General features: G+C 36.0%; 1 protein-coding gene across 1 annotated transcript in view; it reads left to right on the top strand.

The window, feature by feature from the left end:
- The window catches only part of PNPLA8 (patatin like domain 8, phospholipase A2), a 42334-nt gene that overhangs the window by 6680 nt on the left and 14016 nt on the right, over window positions 1–21638 (top strand). Inside the window, exons 5-8 of the mRNA XM_074168005.1 lie at window positions 288–382; window positions 5154–5325; window positions 10062–10119; window positions 12353–12547. Of these exons, the coding sequence (XP_074024106.1) occupies window positions 288–382; window positions 5154–5325; window positions 10062–10119; window positions 12353–12547 (520 nt within the window). The remainder of the gene's footprint in view (window positions 1–287; window positions 383–5153; window positions 5326–10061; window positions 10120–12352; window positions 12548–21638) is intronic.

Raw genomic sequence — 21638 nt, 5'->3', positions numbered from 1 at the left:
GGTGTGAATGCAGCTAAAACCTCTCCAGCCTTTGCTGCAGAACAGTATGGCTACAAAACATTATGGCTGTAGCTGCTGAGTACTGTTTTTGGTATGCCTAAGTATGCAATTCGTATTTAGTATATCATCCCATTTTGTGTTCTGCTACTCTTTCATTCCCTGAAATATTCAGGATTCTTACTGTTGTAGTTATTCAGATATAGTTATAATTAAGCAAAGGTGGGATTAATTAGAGCTATGTAAAATGAAACTACCATTGTACGTGAAGGGCTTTTTTTGTGTTTCAGGGGTTTAGTTGCACTTCAGACTCTACGGAAACTAGAAGAACTAACTGGAAAGCCGGTTCATCAACTTTTTGACTACATTTGTGGTGTAAGCACAGGTAATTAAGCCACACATTGGAATTTTGCTATCAATATAGTAAAAGAACATCTGAGAATAAATGTAGATTTTGCAGAAGTTGACGGTTTCCCACTGTAAGCTGGGAAAGTACAGGTGTGATTTCTAAAGTCTCTTTTTTTTTTTTTGCCTTCTGAATAAGAACTTTAGGTGATTCTTGATATGCTTGTAACTTCAAACAGAATTGTCATTTTTTCAACAAATGTGAAACCTTCATTTTGCACATAGATCTGAGTATCTTAGATGTTTATGGGGCTTTACAGACAACTAAGATAATGTCCCTCAGAGATAATACTGGGTCAGCAGTGTTACATGTCTTTACTAGTGACCTGCACAGTGTGACAGAGTGCACCTGTAGCAAGATACTGGATGATACTAAATTAGAGGAAGTGGTCAGTACAGTGATGCCCTCTGTTCAGATTGGCCTGTGCAGGCTGGAGAAATGGCTTGACAGGAACCACCTAAGGTTCAGTAAAGCCAAGTACCAAGCCCTCCATCTGAGGTGGGCTGATGGGGCTAGAAACCAGCTTTACAGAAAAATCCCTGGTCCTGTTGGAACAAGTTAAACATCAGTATACCCTTGCAGCAAAGAAAGCTGACCATGTGTTGGCTTGTATGCACAAGAACATACCCAACAGATTGTCTCTATTTGGCCACTGTATGTCTAGCTTTAGGCTCCTCAGTAGACCCTTAATCTGTTGGGTACGTTCGTGTACATACCCAATGAGTCTGGCAGAAGGCCAGGTAGATGATCAGGGGACTGGAGGTCATGACAAAAAGGGGAGAGTACAAGAACTGGGTTTATTCAGCTTTAAGAGAAGGCTAACGAGAGGCCTTATTGCTGTTTCAACTAATGGGAAAATACAGACAAGATGAAGCTAGACTCTTCCTGAAGATGCACAGTGATAGCAGAAAAGTCAACAGACAAGTTGGAATATGGGAAGTTATGATTCCTTATGCCAAATTGTGTTTTCCTTTCAAGGATGGTCAGTCACTGGAAGGAGTTGCCTACACACACTGTGGATTCTCTATCCCTGGAGATAGTCAAAACTCAGCTGAACAAATCCTGAGTAACCTGTTTGACCAGGAGGTTGGACTATATGACGTCCCAGCCTTATTGCTTTGTGACTCAATGAAGAGTTAACTACTCCCTAGGAAGTAGGAAACTCTAAAGCATAAGTTTCATTTTAAGACAGTCGTCTCTTTTGGAAATGATGCTAGACCAGGGGCAGCATAATGCTGATTTCTAACATAAGAGGTATGCTGTAGTTCAATAGCTCAGTTTCCGTTAGAAACCCAGAATCTTCATTTTTTTGCACTATACTCATCTGTGCAGTTTAATTCAGAAGTAGCATGACATGCAGATCACCATGACTAGATACAATGTTTGTGTTTACAGAGATTTGCTTAGTAGGCTCAGAATAGTAGAGAAGAAGAGGATGTTTAGGTCTGCTAGACAGAATTTATTTGTAGATCCCTGCTTTACATTTTTAATACTTTGAAAAAAAAAAATCCTTTGCTAATTAATTTAGTAGTCGGTGGTGGTTTCATAGAGTTTCACTAACCAAACACTTCTTTAATGTCTCCTTCAATCGTGATAAAGACGTTTTACCCTTGGCGGAGAGGCCTGGTGTTCTTAATTCGATCCCACTATTCTGATCAGAACTCACTTTGTTCTTAATTCTTCACCATACTTTGGGTTTTGTACTGCTAGTAATTATTTAACATGTTCTTTTAAGCTTTGTTTGCACTATCAAGCATTCGTCTGCGGTAATCCAGCTTGCAATAATAGGTGGCAGGACATGGCTAGGACAGGTTGTACATATCTGTCAGCATGTGCTAGCAGTGTACTTCACCGTTTCAGTTTGTGTTGATAGTACGTGCGTCAGACGCTTGCAGCAGGATGAATTGGGGTTTAAAGAGTGATGTATTATATGAAAGGAAGGATGGTGCATTACAATTTTTTTTTTGCACTGTGCTTTTTACCTCTTGTTATCATTTGGCTGTTTTGCATTTGTTTAGAAAGAATGTTTGCTGTGAATTCAGCATGATAGTCTGTCTTTGTAGTTAGGTTCCCTATACTTCACTCATTGGTGGTCATAGGGTGTAAAAGCAGGCAGTTGCAGAGAAAGGTCACTGTAAGGATGCTGTAATGGGCCCTGCCTATTTAGGTCATCTACCTACTGCTGAGCATAATCTCTGGGCATGGAAGCACCAGAAAATCTGAAAGCACATGCAACGCCGTGATGGCCACTGAATTTTTTTTTATGGGGAGCTATGTTAATGTAAATTCTGTACTGAGTTTGTGCCTGTAGAGATGCAAACAAGGCAGTTGAGAGGAGGAAGTATCACTGCCCCATGAACTAAGCTCCTGGGAATTCTCTAAGTGAGAGTAATTATCACTGTTCTCCAGAGAATGACATGCTTTTATAGATGCACAGAGCACTTAACCCACTGAGGGCAATTTATCTGCTGGTGTGCTGTGGGTGTGGCTTGTATGTTCTTTTTACCACTCATGCAGTCTCCAAATATACCAGATACTTCTCAGTAGCCATGTACCTACAGTTCAGTCACACGAAGCAGTTCATAATGTCAAGAGTATGTAATCAGGCAAAGTGTGTACTACCACGTTTTCAAATGTGCTGGCCTCCTTCAAGAATTTTTAAAATACACTTTTTTCCTAAATTTCTATATCGATCTAATAATTAGTGGCATTCAGATGTATCATATGAGGGATTCGATCATTGACATACTGCGATCAAAGGTTCTTTAAGCATATTGTTTTCTAGTGCATTTTGCTACAAAGACATCTGAATTGTACTCACTTCTTTGATCGTCAGCTTTGGATCTATGTGAAGTTTGCATAAGGACTTCACATAAGGATATTGTCCCGGTATATTCCTCCCAAGTTGTTGAGAAGAGCATAGGGCTAGTGCCCCCATGTATCCTTCCAGCCTTCAGTGATTTGCAGATGAGGAGCCTCTTTAAACAAAGCTGGCATCGCTCTTGTTGGTGATTTTTTTTGCCCATGATGTCTTTCCAGTTTTGAAATGTATTTTGAAGACCTTCCTATGGAAGAACTATTTTTTCAGGAGAACTCATGATTAAGTCAAGACACACTGTTGAACACCTGGAAGGGTCCTTAGGAGGTTATCCCATTGCACAAGGCAAGGATCAGCTGTGTGTGTTTAAGTATTGACAATTTTCTAAGATTTTTAATCATGTCAGACCTCTTCAGAAAATTTGTACTGCGGTTTTGCGGTCTTTACATCTGGGGGGAAAAAAAATACAAATGTGTAATGTGGATCTTCCTGTTGCAGTCCAAATTTGTTTCCTCTTGTCCTGACTCCCCAGCAACATGGATAATGGATTCTTTCTTCTTTCTTTGCAGCAGTCTTCTGTGCATTTAAAAGCTTTTGTCTAGCCTGTTTACTCGGGCCTTCTTACAGGCTGATTTCCTTAACCTGTGATTGTGTTTTGGGGACTTTTTTGTTTTTCTTATGTTTTTTCAATTGGTCTACATCTTTTTTGAAGAATGTTATTCAGGTACTCATATAGCACTTCAGCTGAAGTCTTACTAGTACCAAATAAGGAAGGAATACTTCTGTCTTTAAGGTTATATTTATTTTATTTATTTAGTATATTTACTTTACTCTCCTGTGAATGTCTGATTACCATCAGCAAAGCCTTTTAATGTGTACCTTGACTCTGATACTTACTACTGCCACTTTTGTGCTGATGCGGACTGCAGTTTTTGGTGCTGTTTCTCAGGAGGTGAAGTGAAAATGAGTTTTGCATTTGGTATGAATTTTGGCTCTTTGGCTTTGAAACTGTCTACCAAAATAGAAAATATGTGATATTCTATAATTGGTGCTGGAGAGTTAAGAGGAAAAGAAGGTAGCATAGGATTTGCATGATTCAGGAAAATGATGTTTCTCTGCTGCTAGATGTTTAGTCTGTGTCGAATATAGGCATTTGGTGATTTGGCAATTGAGTAAGTTCCTCTTGATGAAACTTTGATGTGTCAGCTAGGCCCAGGTTATATTAAGCATGTGTGCTACATTTTTAAAAATGGGGACAATCAATCCACTAACACTCTGCTACGGTGGGGGTGGGTTTTGTGGGAGCAAAAGAAGCTTGGAAGTTAGGTCTCCTTTAAAGCCACAGTCTTTTTAATGGCATTCTGCAACCATGCTTTTTAGATACTGTTGTTTTATTCCTACAAGGGTAGGTCATATATGTGTTTTTTAGGCACACACTAGATGGCAGTATGTATGAATGACTAATTATAAATGGTTGCAACCAAATGTATTCCAAACTAGTCAAAACTGCCTTCTTTTTACAGAATTTTCCTAGAATTTTTCTTTAGTGGCTCGGAGTTTGCCAGATAGCAAATAATGCTCCAAACATATTTTTAATACCACAGCACTGATTTTTCTTACTCTTTCCTAATAAAGTAGTGGATTTGCTTTCTGCTGTATACATGCTTGCAGGGATGAAATCTGCAAAATGAAATAATGCCATTTGTCTACTTCTTATAGTTCTGTTTTTTAAAGTAGACTCTTCCTGTCTTGTGTATGTCCTTTAAAACATAGTTTGTGATCTTTGAACAGGAATTTAGTGATATAAATGTAAATTGATCTTCCCTTTTCAAAATAGGTATCCTGCTAACCTATGAACTACATTAAATTGTAAGACTTCTTTACAATCTTACTCCAGGCTATATTTTACATTTCAAAATATTTCTTTTTCAGGAGCTATCTTAGCTTTTATGTTGGGGTTGTTCCATATCCCTCTGGATGATTGTGAAGAACTGTATCGCAAGTTAGGATCAGATGTTTTTAAGCAGAATGTCATTGTTGGAACAGTCAAAATGGGTTGGAGCCACGCCTTTTATGACAGTGATGTCTGGGAAAAAATGCTCAAGTAAGTGAAAAATGATCAGGTGAAAAATAATTAGTAAAATGTCTGAGAGCCTTTAGTTTTGTTATTGTTTCACTGGTAAGCAAATTCTTAAAACAAGTAGTAAGGATTAGCATATACTCTCATTCTTTTGAAATAACTGTTTTACCAAAACATTGAAAGCCTTTAATGTAATGATTTCTGTTTCTGGGGAATAAAGTAAGCTTTAGTGCACTGATTTCTGATTATATTCCTGTATGCTTGCCAGCTCTGCCTGATCTGACTCATTATAGGTCTGCTACAAATTTACTAGCCACCTGCTGTGCCTTTTTTTCTTATAGGCGACAGGGTGAGAAATGAAATAATCTGCTATAGTAGGAATTTTTAATCTTAGCTGCTGTATTGAGGGATTTTACCCATTTTCTTTGAAAAGGGAAATGAGCTGTAAGGATTGCAATTAAAAAGTATCGGCGGTGTCAGAGTTGCCAATGAAATGGTATTTGTTCACACATATGTATACAAATGCATTAGTGACTATTCAGGAAAAGTCACTGGAAGAAATTAATATTTATTACAAGCTTTATTACTTAGTTTTATTAATTGTATTTGTATTGACAGTTCCATTGTTTATAGATTTTAGCAAACTAATGTCGTAGTTTTCTAAACAGTAAGCTGGCACTGCTATTGAAGGAACTGAAACAGCCTTCCCTGAGACAAAATGTAAAATGACAAAAAGCTGCTTTGGATAAGTAACTGAAGTTCCTTTGGGAACATGATTAATGTGTTTTATGGGATTGAAAGAGTTTTTTCTATACATTGTAGTGGGAATACCTGTGCTGCCTGATTTTTAAACATCTCATTTCTTTGCTGAAGTGGAGAGAGAGGCTTCCAAGCATTTCTCTGTGCTCGGGCATATTTTTAGGAATAAGTGTGTTTATCAAATGAATATCGCAAGTTTCCCTTCTCAGATATCTGGAGTTCCTCTTTTTTAACAAAGAGATTTTTCTCTGCCTTCCCGCTTTTCCTCCCCGGCTAAAAGAAGTCTTGTGAAAATCAGAATTACCTCATGTGAAAGTATTTTACATGCCTCTAATTAAAATGCTATTATTCTTTGTGACTACATGTAACACGAGGGAGGTAAAGCATTTTACTCCTGTGCAATGGACAGAAGCCAGGCAATTATTATATTATCCATAGATTAAATTAAAAACTAAATTTACTAATCAACAAATTACTTTTTATTGACCTGATTCTGCAACGTTGAAGGGAGATGCTATGTCTACACAACATTTTATTGAAACCGTAGGGATTCCTGCAGGCTTCTTCGTGGTGTGGAAGCCTAGAACTAAGAAGGCAATTTGAAGGTTATATAGCATCTCTTTATGGCAATAAGAAGGTCAGGTCTAACTTTCTGTCATTGCATGGGAAAACTGCTTCATGTTTTGTTTTAAATTTAAAAGCTTTACCTGTGCTGGGTGGCTTAAATGGTAGTAGACTTGTCAGTGTTGCTTGAAATAGAGAGTATCCATTTACCATATACAGGCATGCAATATACATTTAGCCTTACCACAATATTGATGGTATTATTTTCTGTCAGAAAGTATTCTTGCTGAAAATAATTAAGCTAATGTTGCATTAGGCTAATGTTGCATGCATTCATGAGGCATATAATAAATTCCATTTCAGAAAATGACAACTGATTTTGGTTGACTAGATTTTTATTTTGAGTGCTCTAGGGAATTGATTTTATGTCTTACATACACGTTGATTTTAACTCTTCTTATGTATTCCTTAAATTACAGTTCGAGTACTGGTTTTAATAAGTTATTTTTATTACTTTGTGCAGAAAATTATAGTTACTGTACATCAATGTATGTAATGCTACATTGAATTGCATTTGTAAGAAGAAACTGGTTTATAGTTTTCTGTGTTCTTTTGACTGTTGTTTACATATACAATTTTCTTCTTTCATACTGTCCTGAGAAACTACGGGAGAAATTTGGTGAGCAGCTAGAGGTTTTCACAAGTTAACTAAAATCCTGTACTGGGAATTTGTAATCTCGAGAAGCAATCAAACATTGTGTAGGGGGTAGGGTAAAAGTTACATGTTCTCTGTTGGTAGGAAAATGGATGTGTGTTTGGGATTACAAGTAACAATACTTCAAAACAGTATTTCTTACGCAAATCAAAGTATAAATTGAGACCACTCCCCAGTGACTAGATGGGCAACACATGCTGTTCCAGTGAGTCTCTCCAGACATACTTAACAGATTCTGCAGCATTATCAGTGAGATGTTCTGTATCTTTATGGAACATGCAATAAAAGCCTTTCCTGTATGTTTGGTAAATAGTCATAGTTTCCTGGTACTGTTGTTGTTGTCAGAAGGGGGTAAAAGTTACAATTTTGCCATTCAAATTGAATGCTCTTTCTCCAGACTGTTTGGTTGTACCCTGGCTGTAGCCCATTAGAATGTTTCTTCAAGCCTACGGTTGGCAATACTTTCTTCATAGCATTATTGAAATAAGTGTTGCAATATTAGTGGTTCAAACATTTGTAAGATGAATGTTGAAGAGCAACATTTGTAAAGGAGACTTGTTTAGGTGTGTCATGTGTAGAGGACATAGGTCATAGACAGACAGAAACAAAGCAGATAAATGGAAAAAATAGGATGGCAAATGAAATTATGTGTAAAGTAATAACCCATGAGTGGAAAGATGTAAAATACTTAACAGGATTTAAACTAATACCAAAAGTGATTCAGGTGTTGTTATGGACACTTTAGTGAAACATCTGTGTGCTTGTGGACAAACAAGATGATGCAGTGTGTGATGGCTGAGATTGTATTGTGGATTAATGTAACAGTATTATAATATTTCCTGTATTTTCAGTTTCCTTTAAAATACTGTTTACAGTCACAGTTACCCCATTTTAGAGAATGTCTCTGTTGCAAGATTGGTAAAAAGTAGCCAGTGACCTAAAGACAACTCACACAAAGGAACTGGGACTCTATCATTAAAAAAAGCAAACAAGTTAAAGCAGTAATTTGAGACAGTAAGATTTCTTGAGAATTACAGTTCTCATCTCTTCTTCAAGAACAAGGGACTATTCAATAAAATTAAAATTACGAGACTTTCTCTTTCAACACAGTATGTGAATAAACTGGAATTAATTTTGTTGTGACTTCAGTAGAGAAAATAATTGAACAATGAGGCTTGACAAAGACGTTTATATAATACATAATTACAGTATTAATGCTAGCAACAAAGCTAAAATAAATTTGAATTTATCTTTAGACCCTAATGTCTAAAGTTGCATAGTAGTTTAAGGGATTTCTTCTACCTGCTGAGAAGCATCAGTTCCTGGCCCTCATAAGAAACAAGATGTGAGAAAATAATTATTCAGTTTGACCATTCCTATCATTAAGCAGTGGATATTGTATATGCAGCTTTTTAGTGTTCAGGGTTTGGGGAAAAAATATCTAATACAGATATTTAGGAAGAATTAGATGAAAGTGATGCAAATCAGTAGATGTCTTTCATATCTCACCTCCGTCAATCTCATCTTGTTTCTGAATGTTGCTACTTCATGGTTTTGTGTGCCTTCATCTCCTTCCATAATAAATTAGTGAGTGTAGATGGCACTCTTCCCCTCCTGGTTGATGACTGTGAGTCTGGAATTAATGCAGCTATTGGAAAAAATAAAATAAAACAGCGCTATTGATATAAGAATTGTGTGAGCAGCAGTGTTCGATCATAGGACTAGAAGCTGTCTCCCTTCCTTCCTCCCTCTCAAGGACACATACACAGCCATCCTGCAAGCACAGATATCCACTAATGGAACAGTAAATTGTCCTACCTCCAAATACAGTTTACTGCCTACGTTGAGGATTGCTGCTGTTGTAGCATTTAAAGCTTTTACCTTCTGACGAAAACCGTCTTTGCAGACTAAGGTAGATGTGCAATCTGTGTTTATGTGGGCTGTATTTGCAGGAAGGGAGAACTTGCTGATTTGAATGAAAACCTATTTGGAATCATTATGAATGAGCATCTGCTTTGTAGAGTTTTGTACCTTTTCTGTAAGGAAATCAAAGTTGAAATAGATGCTGATATGAGATTATTGGCTAGTATGCTGATATCCTCCAGTCTCCTGCACTATGCAGGAGGGCTACCTTCTAGTTGGCAATTAGAATACTCACCCTAATGCTGATGTGATGATAAATTACAATGCTGACCACTGGTGTGATTTCACTGTCATATTTATAAGAACGTATCGGTAGGAAAAAATTCCACCTGAAAAATAGTTGTTAAATGCATACTGAATTATTGTTATGGAAAATTACATGTAGATGTTTTAACTTTCTTCGAAATCGTGTAGACTGTTGTCTGTCTTTGCTTTTGTTTTCATAATAATTCAGGAGAATAATTTTAATTACTATAATACCGCTTAATAAAGATATTGCTACATTTAAGAATCAAAAAAACGAAGTACTTTGTTTTTCTCTCACAAAGTAGTTAAGTAATCCTGATCACTTTTGGTTAAGTGTGTGGTGAAGTGAGTAAATGAGTCGAGACCTCAATCACTCTTCAGACTTATTTGAAATATTGGTCCACTGAAGTCAACCAAAGAAATCTGATTATTAAAGTGAAATCCAAACATTGCTTCTTTTAAATGCAAAGTTCTCAGAAGTAAGGATGATAAAAATGTGTCTTGCTCATGCTAAACTGATGGAGCATTTTCAATTTTTTACACTTATTTGTAGAGAGAAAATGGGCTCAAATCTTATGATTGAAACTGCAAGAAATTCCAAATGTCCAAAGGTAAGTACATTTTTCTAAGATAAATACTAATTATGCTTCCACAAGTACTTTTTAAGAGTTCTGAGTAAGAGTACTGTCCCTAGAAGAAATTTGGATAAACAGCGTGAGCACTGACTCGAAACTTCCATATGAGATAATCCTTGCTTTTATAGGATAAAAATTCATTATATTCTTAAATTTCTGCAGCAATTTCTCATATTTTTATTTAATGCTTGAAGTTAGAATGTATTTCAGAGATGTTGAAAGACTTATAAGCAGAGACATAGTAGGTCAACTTCTTGAAGTTGTGCAAAGTTTGTCTTTTCATGTAAGAGAATTCTAGTATCTGGAGGTCCTGTCACGTCAGCTGTGATCTGTATTATTGTGTAGTGAGAGAACAGGGTTTCTCCTCAGTTTATCTGGATTACCAAGTTTTCTCCAGTCACATTCACCAGCCCTGAGATCTCTACTTTTCCTGTATGATCTAAAGGGCACCAATTAATTGGAGGGGTGTTATATACAGCAGCAGCACGAGAGTGAAAGATGAGAAAGCAAGGGTATTTTATTTTTGGTGAAGGATAGGGTGTGAAGAAAGAGAAATATAATAGCACATATTTCAGAACAATCTGTAATTAACAGGTGGTTTGGTGTCATAGCACTATATTCAGTGCTTTACTGTTAAATGGAAGATATTCACATTTTTCTAAACATAGAAACATGTGCTTGACTGACTGCGTTCCTAGTCCATGTCTAAAACAAGGACATGAAAAGGCTGGAGTGGTATGTTGCTTTCTGAGAGAGAAGCTGTCCTACGTTGACTTGAAAGTTATCTTTGAACCAGGATCTTTGGCTTCCTTCCATGTTCTTCAGTAATAAAATGTGAATATAAATAGAGTTGAAACTAGTTATTCCCAGTAATTGCTTTGTAGTGCTGGCAGTGGTGGCACTTTTCACATGGCACAGCAAAATCAAAATAAAACATGCGGTTGTGTGCTCTGCTGCTGTTAAATTCGTGGAGAGATGGATTTTTCTAGAAGGTGCTCAGCACTTTACAGCTTAGACTGATTCGTGAAGTGGAGGAATTACCAAAAATAAATTCAAGCATCAGTTTGATAAACTTTCGGTTAAATTTTCCAAAATTTTTTTTCTTGCTGCTTCTGGTAGTGTTAAAACCAAACCTTCCTTTTGACAAAACCAGGAAACTTTTCTGCCGTCAAATGATGGAGTATGAGTCGTGCACGTGTTTTGCTTCTGTATTGTCATACAGAAGTTATACTTTTCTTGTTTTCTTTTTCATAAGGATGCATTTACTGTGAATGAAATGATTTAACTTACGTAGCTAAACAATGGAAATGCATATAGTGATATCACAGTGTCCGCTCCTAGTGCTGTTGAGTAATGTTTCCCAAAAACACTCTACCATGTGAAACAGTCAAAAAAATAGAATTGAACACCCAGTTGTCTGCTAAAGACTGTTGTGAACAGTGCCAGCCAGGCTGGGTGCATCGTCAGTAAAGATCTTCCACATTCTAACACTCATAACTATCGGTACTCTCGCTTTGTGCCATTATATCTGTAAAATGTGACTTTTTTTTTTTTGCAGTTACATGTTTTGTTTTATGAAAATACTGGTTTGGCTTTTCACATAGATTTACATATGTGACTTTCTGTTAATGACATTTCAGTGTCCTTGCAAAAAGCCTTGAAAGATACGTTTGATTCTTTTGGTTTTGGTTTTTTTTTTTATTTGGGAGAGATTCTTCCTGCGATCCCTTAACTCAGGTTGCAATATTAAGTAATCATTTTTTTGGAGAAACAAATGTTGGAAACATCAACCAAATTCTATTTAATGGCATTGTTGCATTCCTGGTTACAAACTTTTGAGAACAAACTACTATTGATAAAGGCAAAACATTTTAAAATCATATAGATGACACCAACTTTTTGCTTAAACATTGATGGATAATATTGGTAGAATCAGAATAGTCACTGGAAACAGTTAATTTCAGATTAAAAATAGCATTTTCTTTAGGGAATTTAATTGGGGGAGAGGGTTAGGGTGGTTTATTTTACTTTCACTTTTTAGAATTTAATAGCCGTTATAAAAAAGTCAATAAATAATGAACCAAGTAGGGTTCCAGAGATGTATTTAATGTATAAATTGGATTTCATATTGTGGGAGGTTATCATCATTATTATTATTGTTATAATCACCATCATATATAACTACTCTTGTTCCTCCTTAACTCACTAGGTAGCTGCGGTAAGCACCATTGTAAACAGAGGAACACCACTGAAAGCATTTGTTTTCAGAAACTACAATCACTTTCCTGGTGTTAAGTCTCATTATATTGGAGGCTGTCAGTACAAACTGTGGCAGGCCATTAGAGCATCATCTGCTGCTCCGGGTTACTTTCAGGAGTATGTTTTGGGCAACGATCTTCATCAGGTGAGTTGAAATCTTCTCTTTTAGTACATATTTTCCAATATTATACCTGAGAAAAAAGCTCTCTGAATTTTTGAATCAGAACTAAGCAAGTAAGTTGGTAGTAGAAAGGAAATCTAGGATAGATGGGGGTAAGAAAGGAAATTTTTAGCTTTTATAGCCCTTGTAGAACTAGAAAGGGTATAGGCTTAAAAATCGTAGCCTTCTCAATTCGAACTTAAGCTCTTCTGCTGTTCCTTTCTTCTCTGCCTGGAAGGAACCCTTATATGAGTTGTAAATTGCTTTTGACTTCCTGCTTACAACTGGTATTTCGTTGAGCGTTATTTCACTAAGCATATGGTATGACTTAAAATCTAACAATACTGTGAAGTGTGAAAAAATCAAGTTATGTATTTCAGTGTTCCTTTTATCAGTGCATAATTTCGGTTTACGTTCTGCTTTTAATTCTTTCCATTGATAGCTTATTAAGCTCTACCGTGGTTCTGAGCTAATAAAAAGAATAAGAGATGCCACAGCAGTAAGATTAAACCCAGAGGACAACTGCAGAAGAAATTCCCTTGAGGATAAAGCAATGTCTCCTATCAACAGTGTATGCTATTTTATTATATTATAGATTCTGTTGGTGACCTTGGTTAGTAAAGAGCAAGGCAAATTAATTTCTTCAGTAGTTTTTTAACCATTGTGTTCTTGTCCTCCAGTGGCCCTTTATTGTTCTGCAGTTCTCTGAGTTTTAAAAGAATCCTTTATATAGTACATATTAATTTAAAAATATTAGTATTTATTTTTAAAAAGATCTGTTGCAGACCTGTGGCAGAAAGGACTACAAAGGGTGACTGAACCAGAGACCTTCAACAAAGGCAGCGTAGGATTCTATCACTTTAAATTTAAAGAAAGCATCTATTAACGTTTCCATCATATTAATTGATACGGCATTAGCCTTAACTACTAGAAAGCAATAATAGCACATTTTGAGTAAAAAGATGTACCTGGATCATATACAGAAGTTCTCATGATGTTCATTAAAAGGCAGTGTGATCTCATTAGCACTGTAATGTGCATAAATAATACTGAAGTTTAAAGACTGATGGATAAATGAGTATAAGATGAAACAGTGAAAAATGTATTAGCTTAAGAGGTAATAAACAGAAGCATTGATACAGAGAAACAGCTAGAATTTTATCCAAAAAAAAAGAAGAAAAAAGAAAAAAGCCCAGCATACTTCCGTCTTTTTAATTAACGTTTATAAGGAAATGGAATAATTATATTCAGCTGTATAAAAGGTCTACATAAGTGAGGGGTGAAGGGGAGGGTTTCCCATGGAGGGTAGGATAGTGCTACTACATCAGCCAGATTCTGAGAATCATAGAATCATAGAATGGTTAGAGTTGGAAGGGACCTTAAAGATCATCGAGTTCCAACCCCCCTGCCATGAGCAGGGACACCTCCACTAGAACAGGTTGCTCAAAGCCCCATCCAGCCTGGCTTTGGAAGGCTGGAAGAATGGAATGGAAGAAGATGGAGAAAATGGAAGAAGAAGAGTTCTTCCATTTTATTCTGTTTCTGTTTTTTGTTTAGCATCTTTCCCCCCCCACCCCCCCTTCCCCCTCCACCCACCAGCCTCCGCAGTATGGTACATGTTGTTATCCTCGGAACATTTTAATCACATACTACCTGAAATAAGCTAATAAGTTTTGGCATTTTTTTAAAGCTAAAAATGGAGTAACACAAGAGATATTCCAAGCCTAAGCACTGCCTGAAATACTGAAATGTGGTTGTCTTCCATCTGGCCAAGCAAAACTGGAAAGGAAGCTGCTTTAGCCTTTGGAGCTGTTCCAAGCTGCTCCTTAACTGCTTGAATGGGTCAGTGTTAAGCTATGTGAAGCACTTTTCTTCCTCTTCTCACCTTTCCACCCACTCTTTCCTTGAATTGAGAGTACATCAAAGTCTGTCTGTGCTTCTGTATGAAGAATAGCTACATAAACAATATGATTTTTAGGTTCTGTGTAGTGCTTAGGCAATTATTTGTCTTAACATCATTTCTGAATTGTCAGACTTGTGTGAAATTCAGTAAGGTGGGTATTCATTTCATCTTTTTGATGGATTTTACTTTGAATTGTACTTTTAAGTCCAATTCACCAGACCAGAGAATGTATGGTTAGTGTTAATAGAGATTAGATCCAGTATTCTCAGACACACAGAGCTAGAATGAAGTCTAGTTCATTTTTCCTTATTCAAAATGTTTGGATAAAGCCCTTCCATATTATCTTACCAACGCTGTTTCACAAACACCGTTCTTTTCCGTTTCACTTATTTTAATTACTAGAAAGCAAGGGCTTAGGATGTGGTTCACCTTTGTTAGTCATAAAGAACTAAATATGTTTTCAGTACCACAACTGTTTATTGTAGTAGAACTAGATGCTAAATTTTCTGACTTAAACTTCCACATCATCTGAAAATCTGTCTTCTTCCCAGGCATGGTATTTAAATGCTTTTGAATTCTTTTAGAATCCAAAGCTTGTCATCTTTCATGTCCTTCATGCTTTTCTTTCTCCAGATTACACTTTTCTTATCACACTTCTATTTACATAATTATGCATTTTCTGTGGGATGTCCTTGTCTTTTTTTATGGACAGCCGGCTAGCAAGGTGCTATGTGGCAAATCCTGCATAACTGTCTTCATTCAGATTTCTATCTCGGATTCTAAATCCACCACTGCACGCTCAAGGTACCTTGAATTACCTTGTTTCAACCCTGGGGTAAGAGTCTTTGTATATGTAGCAGACCGTTACCCTTATGTTCTTGGGTTTAGTGGTACCTCAGTGGAAAATGCAAGGTAATCAAGATTTTTATCTCTATTAAAGTATCCAAGATGAATTGAAAAGAATATGTATGCAGGAATATGTTTTTATATAAACAGAATCCTAAATGCAGTCATATTCCTGTTTAAAATAGCTGTGATTAGTTTTACAGTGTGTTAATAAGTCTTAGTCCTTAATTATAGATTATATCAGAAATACGAGATAGATATTTGTTAAGAGTCTTTATTCTGAAAGTGCACAGCAATTGTCATGTGAAGTTCATCAACCAGGTCATGTATGATATTAACATTTGTAGTTTATATGGAAATACTTGCTCTTATCCGTCTTATCGCTTCCAACTTGTACACTATCTAACAGGTTGGGCTGCTTTTGAACTGCAGAAATAAATGAAGCAAAACATTGCTAGACATTCTCAATAGTACCATGATTTTTGTGAAGTACATCGGTGCAGTACACATTAATTGTAAATGATAATTTATGCCAAAGGCTTCAGTATTGTAGTACAGTGTCAGAAAGATGATGATCTTTTGAGGATTTTTTTAATGGATTGGAAACTGATGTTAATTAATCAACATAATCTCTTCTCTGAACATGAACCATGCTAGTTTCTTATTAACTTAAGTCTGCTTCTGCAGTGTCAATATTTCTAAATAATTCAAAGAACAGAGATGGTCAAAATGTGAAAATGATTGTAAAATGTCTGTGAAAATTCAGAAAATAAATATAATGGGATTTGTTTCCTGGCTTTGAAGTTTGGGACTCTAAAGGACCCTATATGAGGACTGTGTTTTGTATTGGTTTATCAGTCAGTTATAAATTTAAATCTGAGTTGAAAAGCACTCTGGCAGTTGATCTGACTTAGGACTCTTCAAATATGTAAAAATATTTATTTTGATAATGGAATTTTAGTAGATTTCTTTTATGGTCAGCCTGCATATTCTAGTGCTATATTATCTAGCTTTTGTTGAAATTGTAGTCCTTTTGCAAACTGTAGGAAATAGTTGAATGAGAGTTATGTGTAGGGTTGAGATTAGTTCATAAAGATTTTATGTATGATTCTAGATGTGTATGCTGGAATCATGCCTGAACTGAACTGTAGCTGTTTGCTTTAACCCTCACTTTTCCATAATATATATATTTTTATATGCATGTGTATTTGTGTACACACATGCATGCCTTTTCTCTGGGAACATTCCGGTCTGACTTCCTGTTCTAGTCACTGTAAATGTTTGAGGGGATTGTAAAGAGTGTTAATTTATTAATAAGGTAATAAATTATTTTTACAATTTTTCTGATATAATCGTTTAGAAAGAGATTTCTAGGTGCCTGAACACTTATTCTTATTTGTGCTGCAGATAAGCTGATGACAGGTTTGTTAAATTTCTGCAAAAAGCAAGCAGTTCAAAACCAAATAGCGATATTTTCATTCAGGTCAATCGTGCCATGCTATCTGGTTCCACTCTGTCAAGTAGGAAAAACCAGTGCAGCTGTTGGTAGATGAGGGGAAGAGGATTAATATTCTTTGTGGTTCAAAAGAGGAACACATTAACATTCAAAGGGATTTAATCCCTGTAACATGCTTCTCCAGGAACTGTGCAAGTCAAGAGAGACCAGGTCATAATGTTACAATATAGAAGCTGTATTGCCGCATATATCAGCTTTTTTGTATTAAAATCTATTTACGAATCGCTGCGGGTCTCTTAACCTCTCCGCCATCCTGTTAAAACCAGTGATTTTATTTTTATTTTTGCTAGTTCCCATGAAGGGATGTTGTTTCTTATATATATTCCTCTCTATTTTTTTCTTTTTTTTTTTTTTTCCTGTAGTGTGAAAAGCATTAGGGGTACTCAATAATTGTCACTTCAGTAGACAGTACAGTATGCTGAGGAAATTGCCAATTAATTAAAAGAGCAATTTAAAACTTAACAAAATCATTACGTACACTTCATTTACTAGGTTTTACAGTAAAAACTAAATTTGTCCCACAGGATCAATTAAAAGGGCAGCAGGGGTTATGTGTGTGTGTGTGTGTGGTGGTGGTGAGTTTAACAAAGCCACGGGTTTTTTTCTCAAAATAAAATATGATCAATTTAATACAAAAGACTTGATGACCTTTTTCCTGATAGCTTTGCATGATTTCATTTCTGTATTGCAGTTCCATTTATTAAAATGCTGGTGTTCAAATAATCATATTTTCTTTAAGCAAGATCAGATACTAAAGCAGTTAAATTGGCACCTAATCTCTTAGTGGAGTTTTAATAACGCAGGTGTAACGTGATGTGCAGTGAGAATACAACCTAGAAATGAAAAACATGTACAGTACAATAATATGATGTAACTAAAATTTCAAGTTTCACCTTCATTCAGAAAAGATAATACACAGGTTCTTTATAGTTTTCAGCCTCTTCCCTTCCTTTTATTAGGCAGTAAATCTGTAAAGCCATTTCATCTTTGTAGCTTGTTACAGTAGAGGCCTTCAAAAGTGAGTCGCTTAGTAGATCCTACCCTAATTGGTTTTACATGGTAGCTTTTAAAATTAGATTCAAGGGTGCTTCCCAGGCTCTAAGAAGACATAGAATATAGGTCACATTGAAGTTCTTTTCATTCTTAGGATATGCCACGGTGATCAGTATGCACCAGAGCTTATACAGACTGTGCTTTAATAGGTGTATCTTGTTCTCACAATGATAGAAACAAATATTTCTTTGTTTCTCCGTCTACTTGTTGCCATACACGTTTTCCTACAGCCTTGGAGGCAATGTCGCCTACTGTTTAAGGAGGAGGGAGTTTACTGGAATGCATTAGCTATATGAATCTGTGCATTTCGTCTCTTACGGATTCTAGAGGTTTGGTTAGCAGCTCTTAAGGTGCACACACGTGATGCAGTTTACCAGTTGGTGAAACTGCTAGTGGTTACTGCACCCGTAGTATTTTGCAGAGCACATTGCTTGCAGGATTCCCCACCAGAACTTGCCAAATGAGGTGTTATGGAAGATTTGTTTAGTGAAATGAAATTGAGAATATATTTTATTTAGGCATTTAACTTGGATGCATTATAATTTTTATCTCCAGTGATTCAGAGTGATCATCTGCTAATGTAATTTTCAGAGACCTTATTTAAAAAAAACAACCCTCACTCCCACATGGGCTGTATTACATTTAACTGTTTTTTTGCTTAGACTTCTGAGCCCATATATCTTTAGTCACACTGTTAACCAGCTAATATTTGCTATAAAATAAATCCTCTAAAATCAGAGGAGGCTTGTATAGTGAAAGATTAAGAAATGAATCAATTCAGTAATCTCTGTACAGACAATCTAGGTTGCTACTCTCAAGTTCTGATGTTACCAGCCACCATTTCTTAGGTCAAAAAGAACAATTTACTGTCAATTCTTGATAGCTTGTAATTTTTATTTTCCCAGGTTATATTTATATCTGTCTAATACTGACTTGAATGGGGCCATATTTCCATACAAAATAGCTCACTGCAAATAAAAGCCTAAGAATGTAGCAAGACTATTGATACGCTGTTACCTCTTCCCTTAAGGAAATCTTACTTATGCTATGTAGTGGTCTGGCACTTAATGCGAGCAATCGCTTCAGGGATTGTCAGCTACTCAGCTACTGATTTGCCTTCTCTATTGTAGTTTAGGAACCTGCTCTCTTCTTGTCCATACAGATCTTAGTATTGTGATAGGAATAATTTTCACCATGTAAGCAAAATGTGCATAAAGTCAATTAGTTCAATACCCAGTGCATTCCCATTAGTCAAATCGGGCACAATATCTCAGCCCTATTTCCTGTACTGAGCTTCTCTTCCAATACAAGGATTAATCTATAGTGTTATAGTGTTAATTTGCAAATTCCAAATCAGTTGGCAATCTCTTCAAAGATTCCTTACCTTGTAATGTTTCTTTTACTGGGGGTATATTTACACTTCTGTTTTTAGTAGTAGATATATTTTAGGATTTTAGCTACAGAATTTAGAATTATTTCAGCTGGCATTTCCTTAGGAAAAAACAATAAGGGAGTATAGAACAAAACAGTTTCCCTCAGGTCAAATTCAGTCCTCTGTCATGGTTGCCAACTGCATCATATAGACTGTAGTTCATAAACATGTAAAGCTGTCTTGGCTGCTGCTACCCTTGTACAAGGTTATTTCAAGAAGATACTTCTGCATTTTTTTCATGGCTAGAGAACTTCTGATTTTCACTCTTAAGTGTATTTGTAGCTAATAGATACAAATTGCCCTTGTGCCAGTAACGTTCTCTAGTTTAATTAACTTATCTTCTTGTAGTATTTACCCTTCTGATAGGTATATAGAAAGCGCTCATAGCCTTCTTTATTTTGTTAGTCCAAATATGCCAGTCTGTCTCAGTCTTGCAACAGAGGCTCTGTGTTCTCTTGATCATCCTAGTGGTCCTTCGTTGCACCTGGTGCAGTTTGAGTAATCTTTCATGAAACTGGACTATTCAGCGTGTTTTGGCATGACCCAAGACATACTGTGCGAAGTTGAACAATATAAATTAGAAGCAAAATTCAGAGGAGTCAATTTGATCAGGCTGGAACACTGTATTCTAGATGATGTCTTAACTGTGTCATGTATTTCCTATTTCAGAGGAAGATACAACTTAGAATTACAGTTGCCTTTTCAACAGCTACTTCATATGTAGGTGATTAAATCACTGTGATAGTGCTCTACTCAGATCTTTCTCATGATTGGTCTGATTCCAGCTTCATTCTGAAGAGCGTAGCTTTGTGTTTATGAGCACTTTGCTTGGCTACACGTCCTCTCCTTTGGGTTTCCTTAGACCTTAGACTCATTCTGTATTTACAGTAAGGCCTTTGTATTTGCATAGTCTCTAACTTTACAGCAACAGATTTCATTAGCAGTTGCATGCTTTTGAGAAAATAATAAAGAGAATGAGCCCCAAACCAGCCATTGACTAACTCTGATAGAAAACAGTCCTAGCCAAAGAGTTCTCCATTCAAATATAGACTGTTGTCCCATCTGATCAGCCAGTTCTTTCTCTACTGTGGTCCCTTTCATCGCTCCCAGTGGTCTGGTATGTAAGATGCTTCATAAATCCAGATTTTCTTCATCTAAAAATTTCTGTTTCAGTTTTTATCTGCCTTTGATAAACCCCTCTTGTATTTTGCATTCTAGGCATGTATTTCTTAATTTAGAGTACTCATGAAAGTGCAGAACTTTTCCCTTCAGTTAGTTCTTATTCCCCCTGCCCCCACTATGGATACAAATACTAGGTAGTTCATATCCAAATCCTGAACACTTCATATCAATTATCTCCAATAATTAGTTCACTTTATTTCTTAAATTTTGTCCATTTTAATATCAAATCCTTTATCCTTTAGTTATGAACCTGCTTTGTTTTAGTTGCAATTAAATGAAATCTTGTGTTTGAGTCAACAAATCAAGAATAAAATCGTATTAAGAAATTTAAATAGCTTACATAGTTTAATAAAAAAAAGGGGGGTTTAAGAGAAATCCAATTTCAGTTTGAAATTACAATATGAAAGATAAGAAATTTGCAGAGTGTGTAATATATTTAGTTTTAGAAATTGTCTGTAGAGTTAGTTTACGCTGTTCTGGTTATTGTGTGGTTTCAAACAGACGAATGACCAACAGATTTTGTGTATGAATTTATCAGTGATACATCCAATACCAGTGACCTGGATTCTCTATGGGTCACTACTAATCCTCATACTCCTCTGTATTTTTCTCAAAGCATTTTTAATTTCCTGTCATTTTACTATTCCTTAGTAAATTGACAGCTAAAAACATAGCCCAATTAGTTAGCAAAACTAATATCAATAAGCAATATTAATAACACTCAGGTTATTACTGTAAAAATATACTGAGTCTTAAGAATATTTCCATTGCTAGCTTCAGAAATGAAATTTATAGAATTTTGAAAATCTAACATGGTCAGCTCTCACAAGGATTAGGATATCTCTGGATCTGGGATTTCTTCCTCACTTGTAGAGGTTTTATAGTAATGTGATTCTTCTGTGTAACTACTAGAGCTTTTTCCTTAGTCAGGTATATCCCATCGTAGCATTTTTATATGCTTCCTAAGTTAAATGTTGTCAGAAAGGACAAACCTTCTAGACTTGAGACATCTAACATTATCTGAATCCAGAAGGATTTTTTTCAGATCCATGGGTTTTTTTGCTTGGTTTTCTTTGTTAGGGACTTTTTTCTTTTATTTTCTTTTTTGTTTTGTTTTGGGGTTTTTTTGTTTGTTTTTGGTGTG

Source organism: Numenius arquata, chromosome 2 (assembly GCF_964106895.1).
Source record: "Numenius arquata chromosome 2, bNumArq3.hap1.1, whole genome shotgun sequence".
Classification (NCBI taxonomy): Eukaryota; Metazoa; Chordata; class Aves; order Charadriiformes; family Scolopacidae; genus Numenius; species Numenius arquata.
Note: the sequence above shows the minus strand (reverse complement) of the source record. Positions and strands in the feature narration are given on the sequence as shown.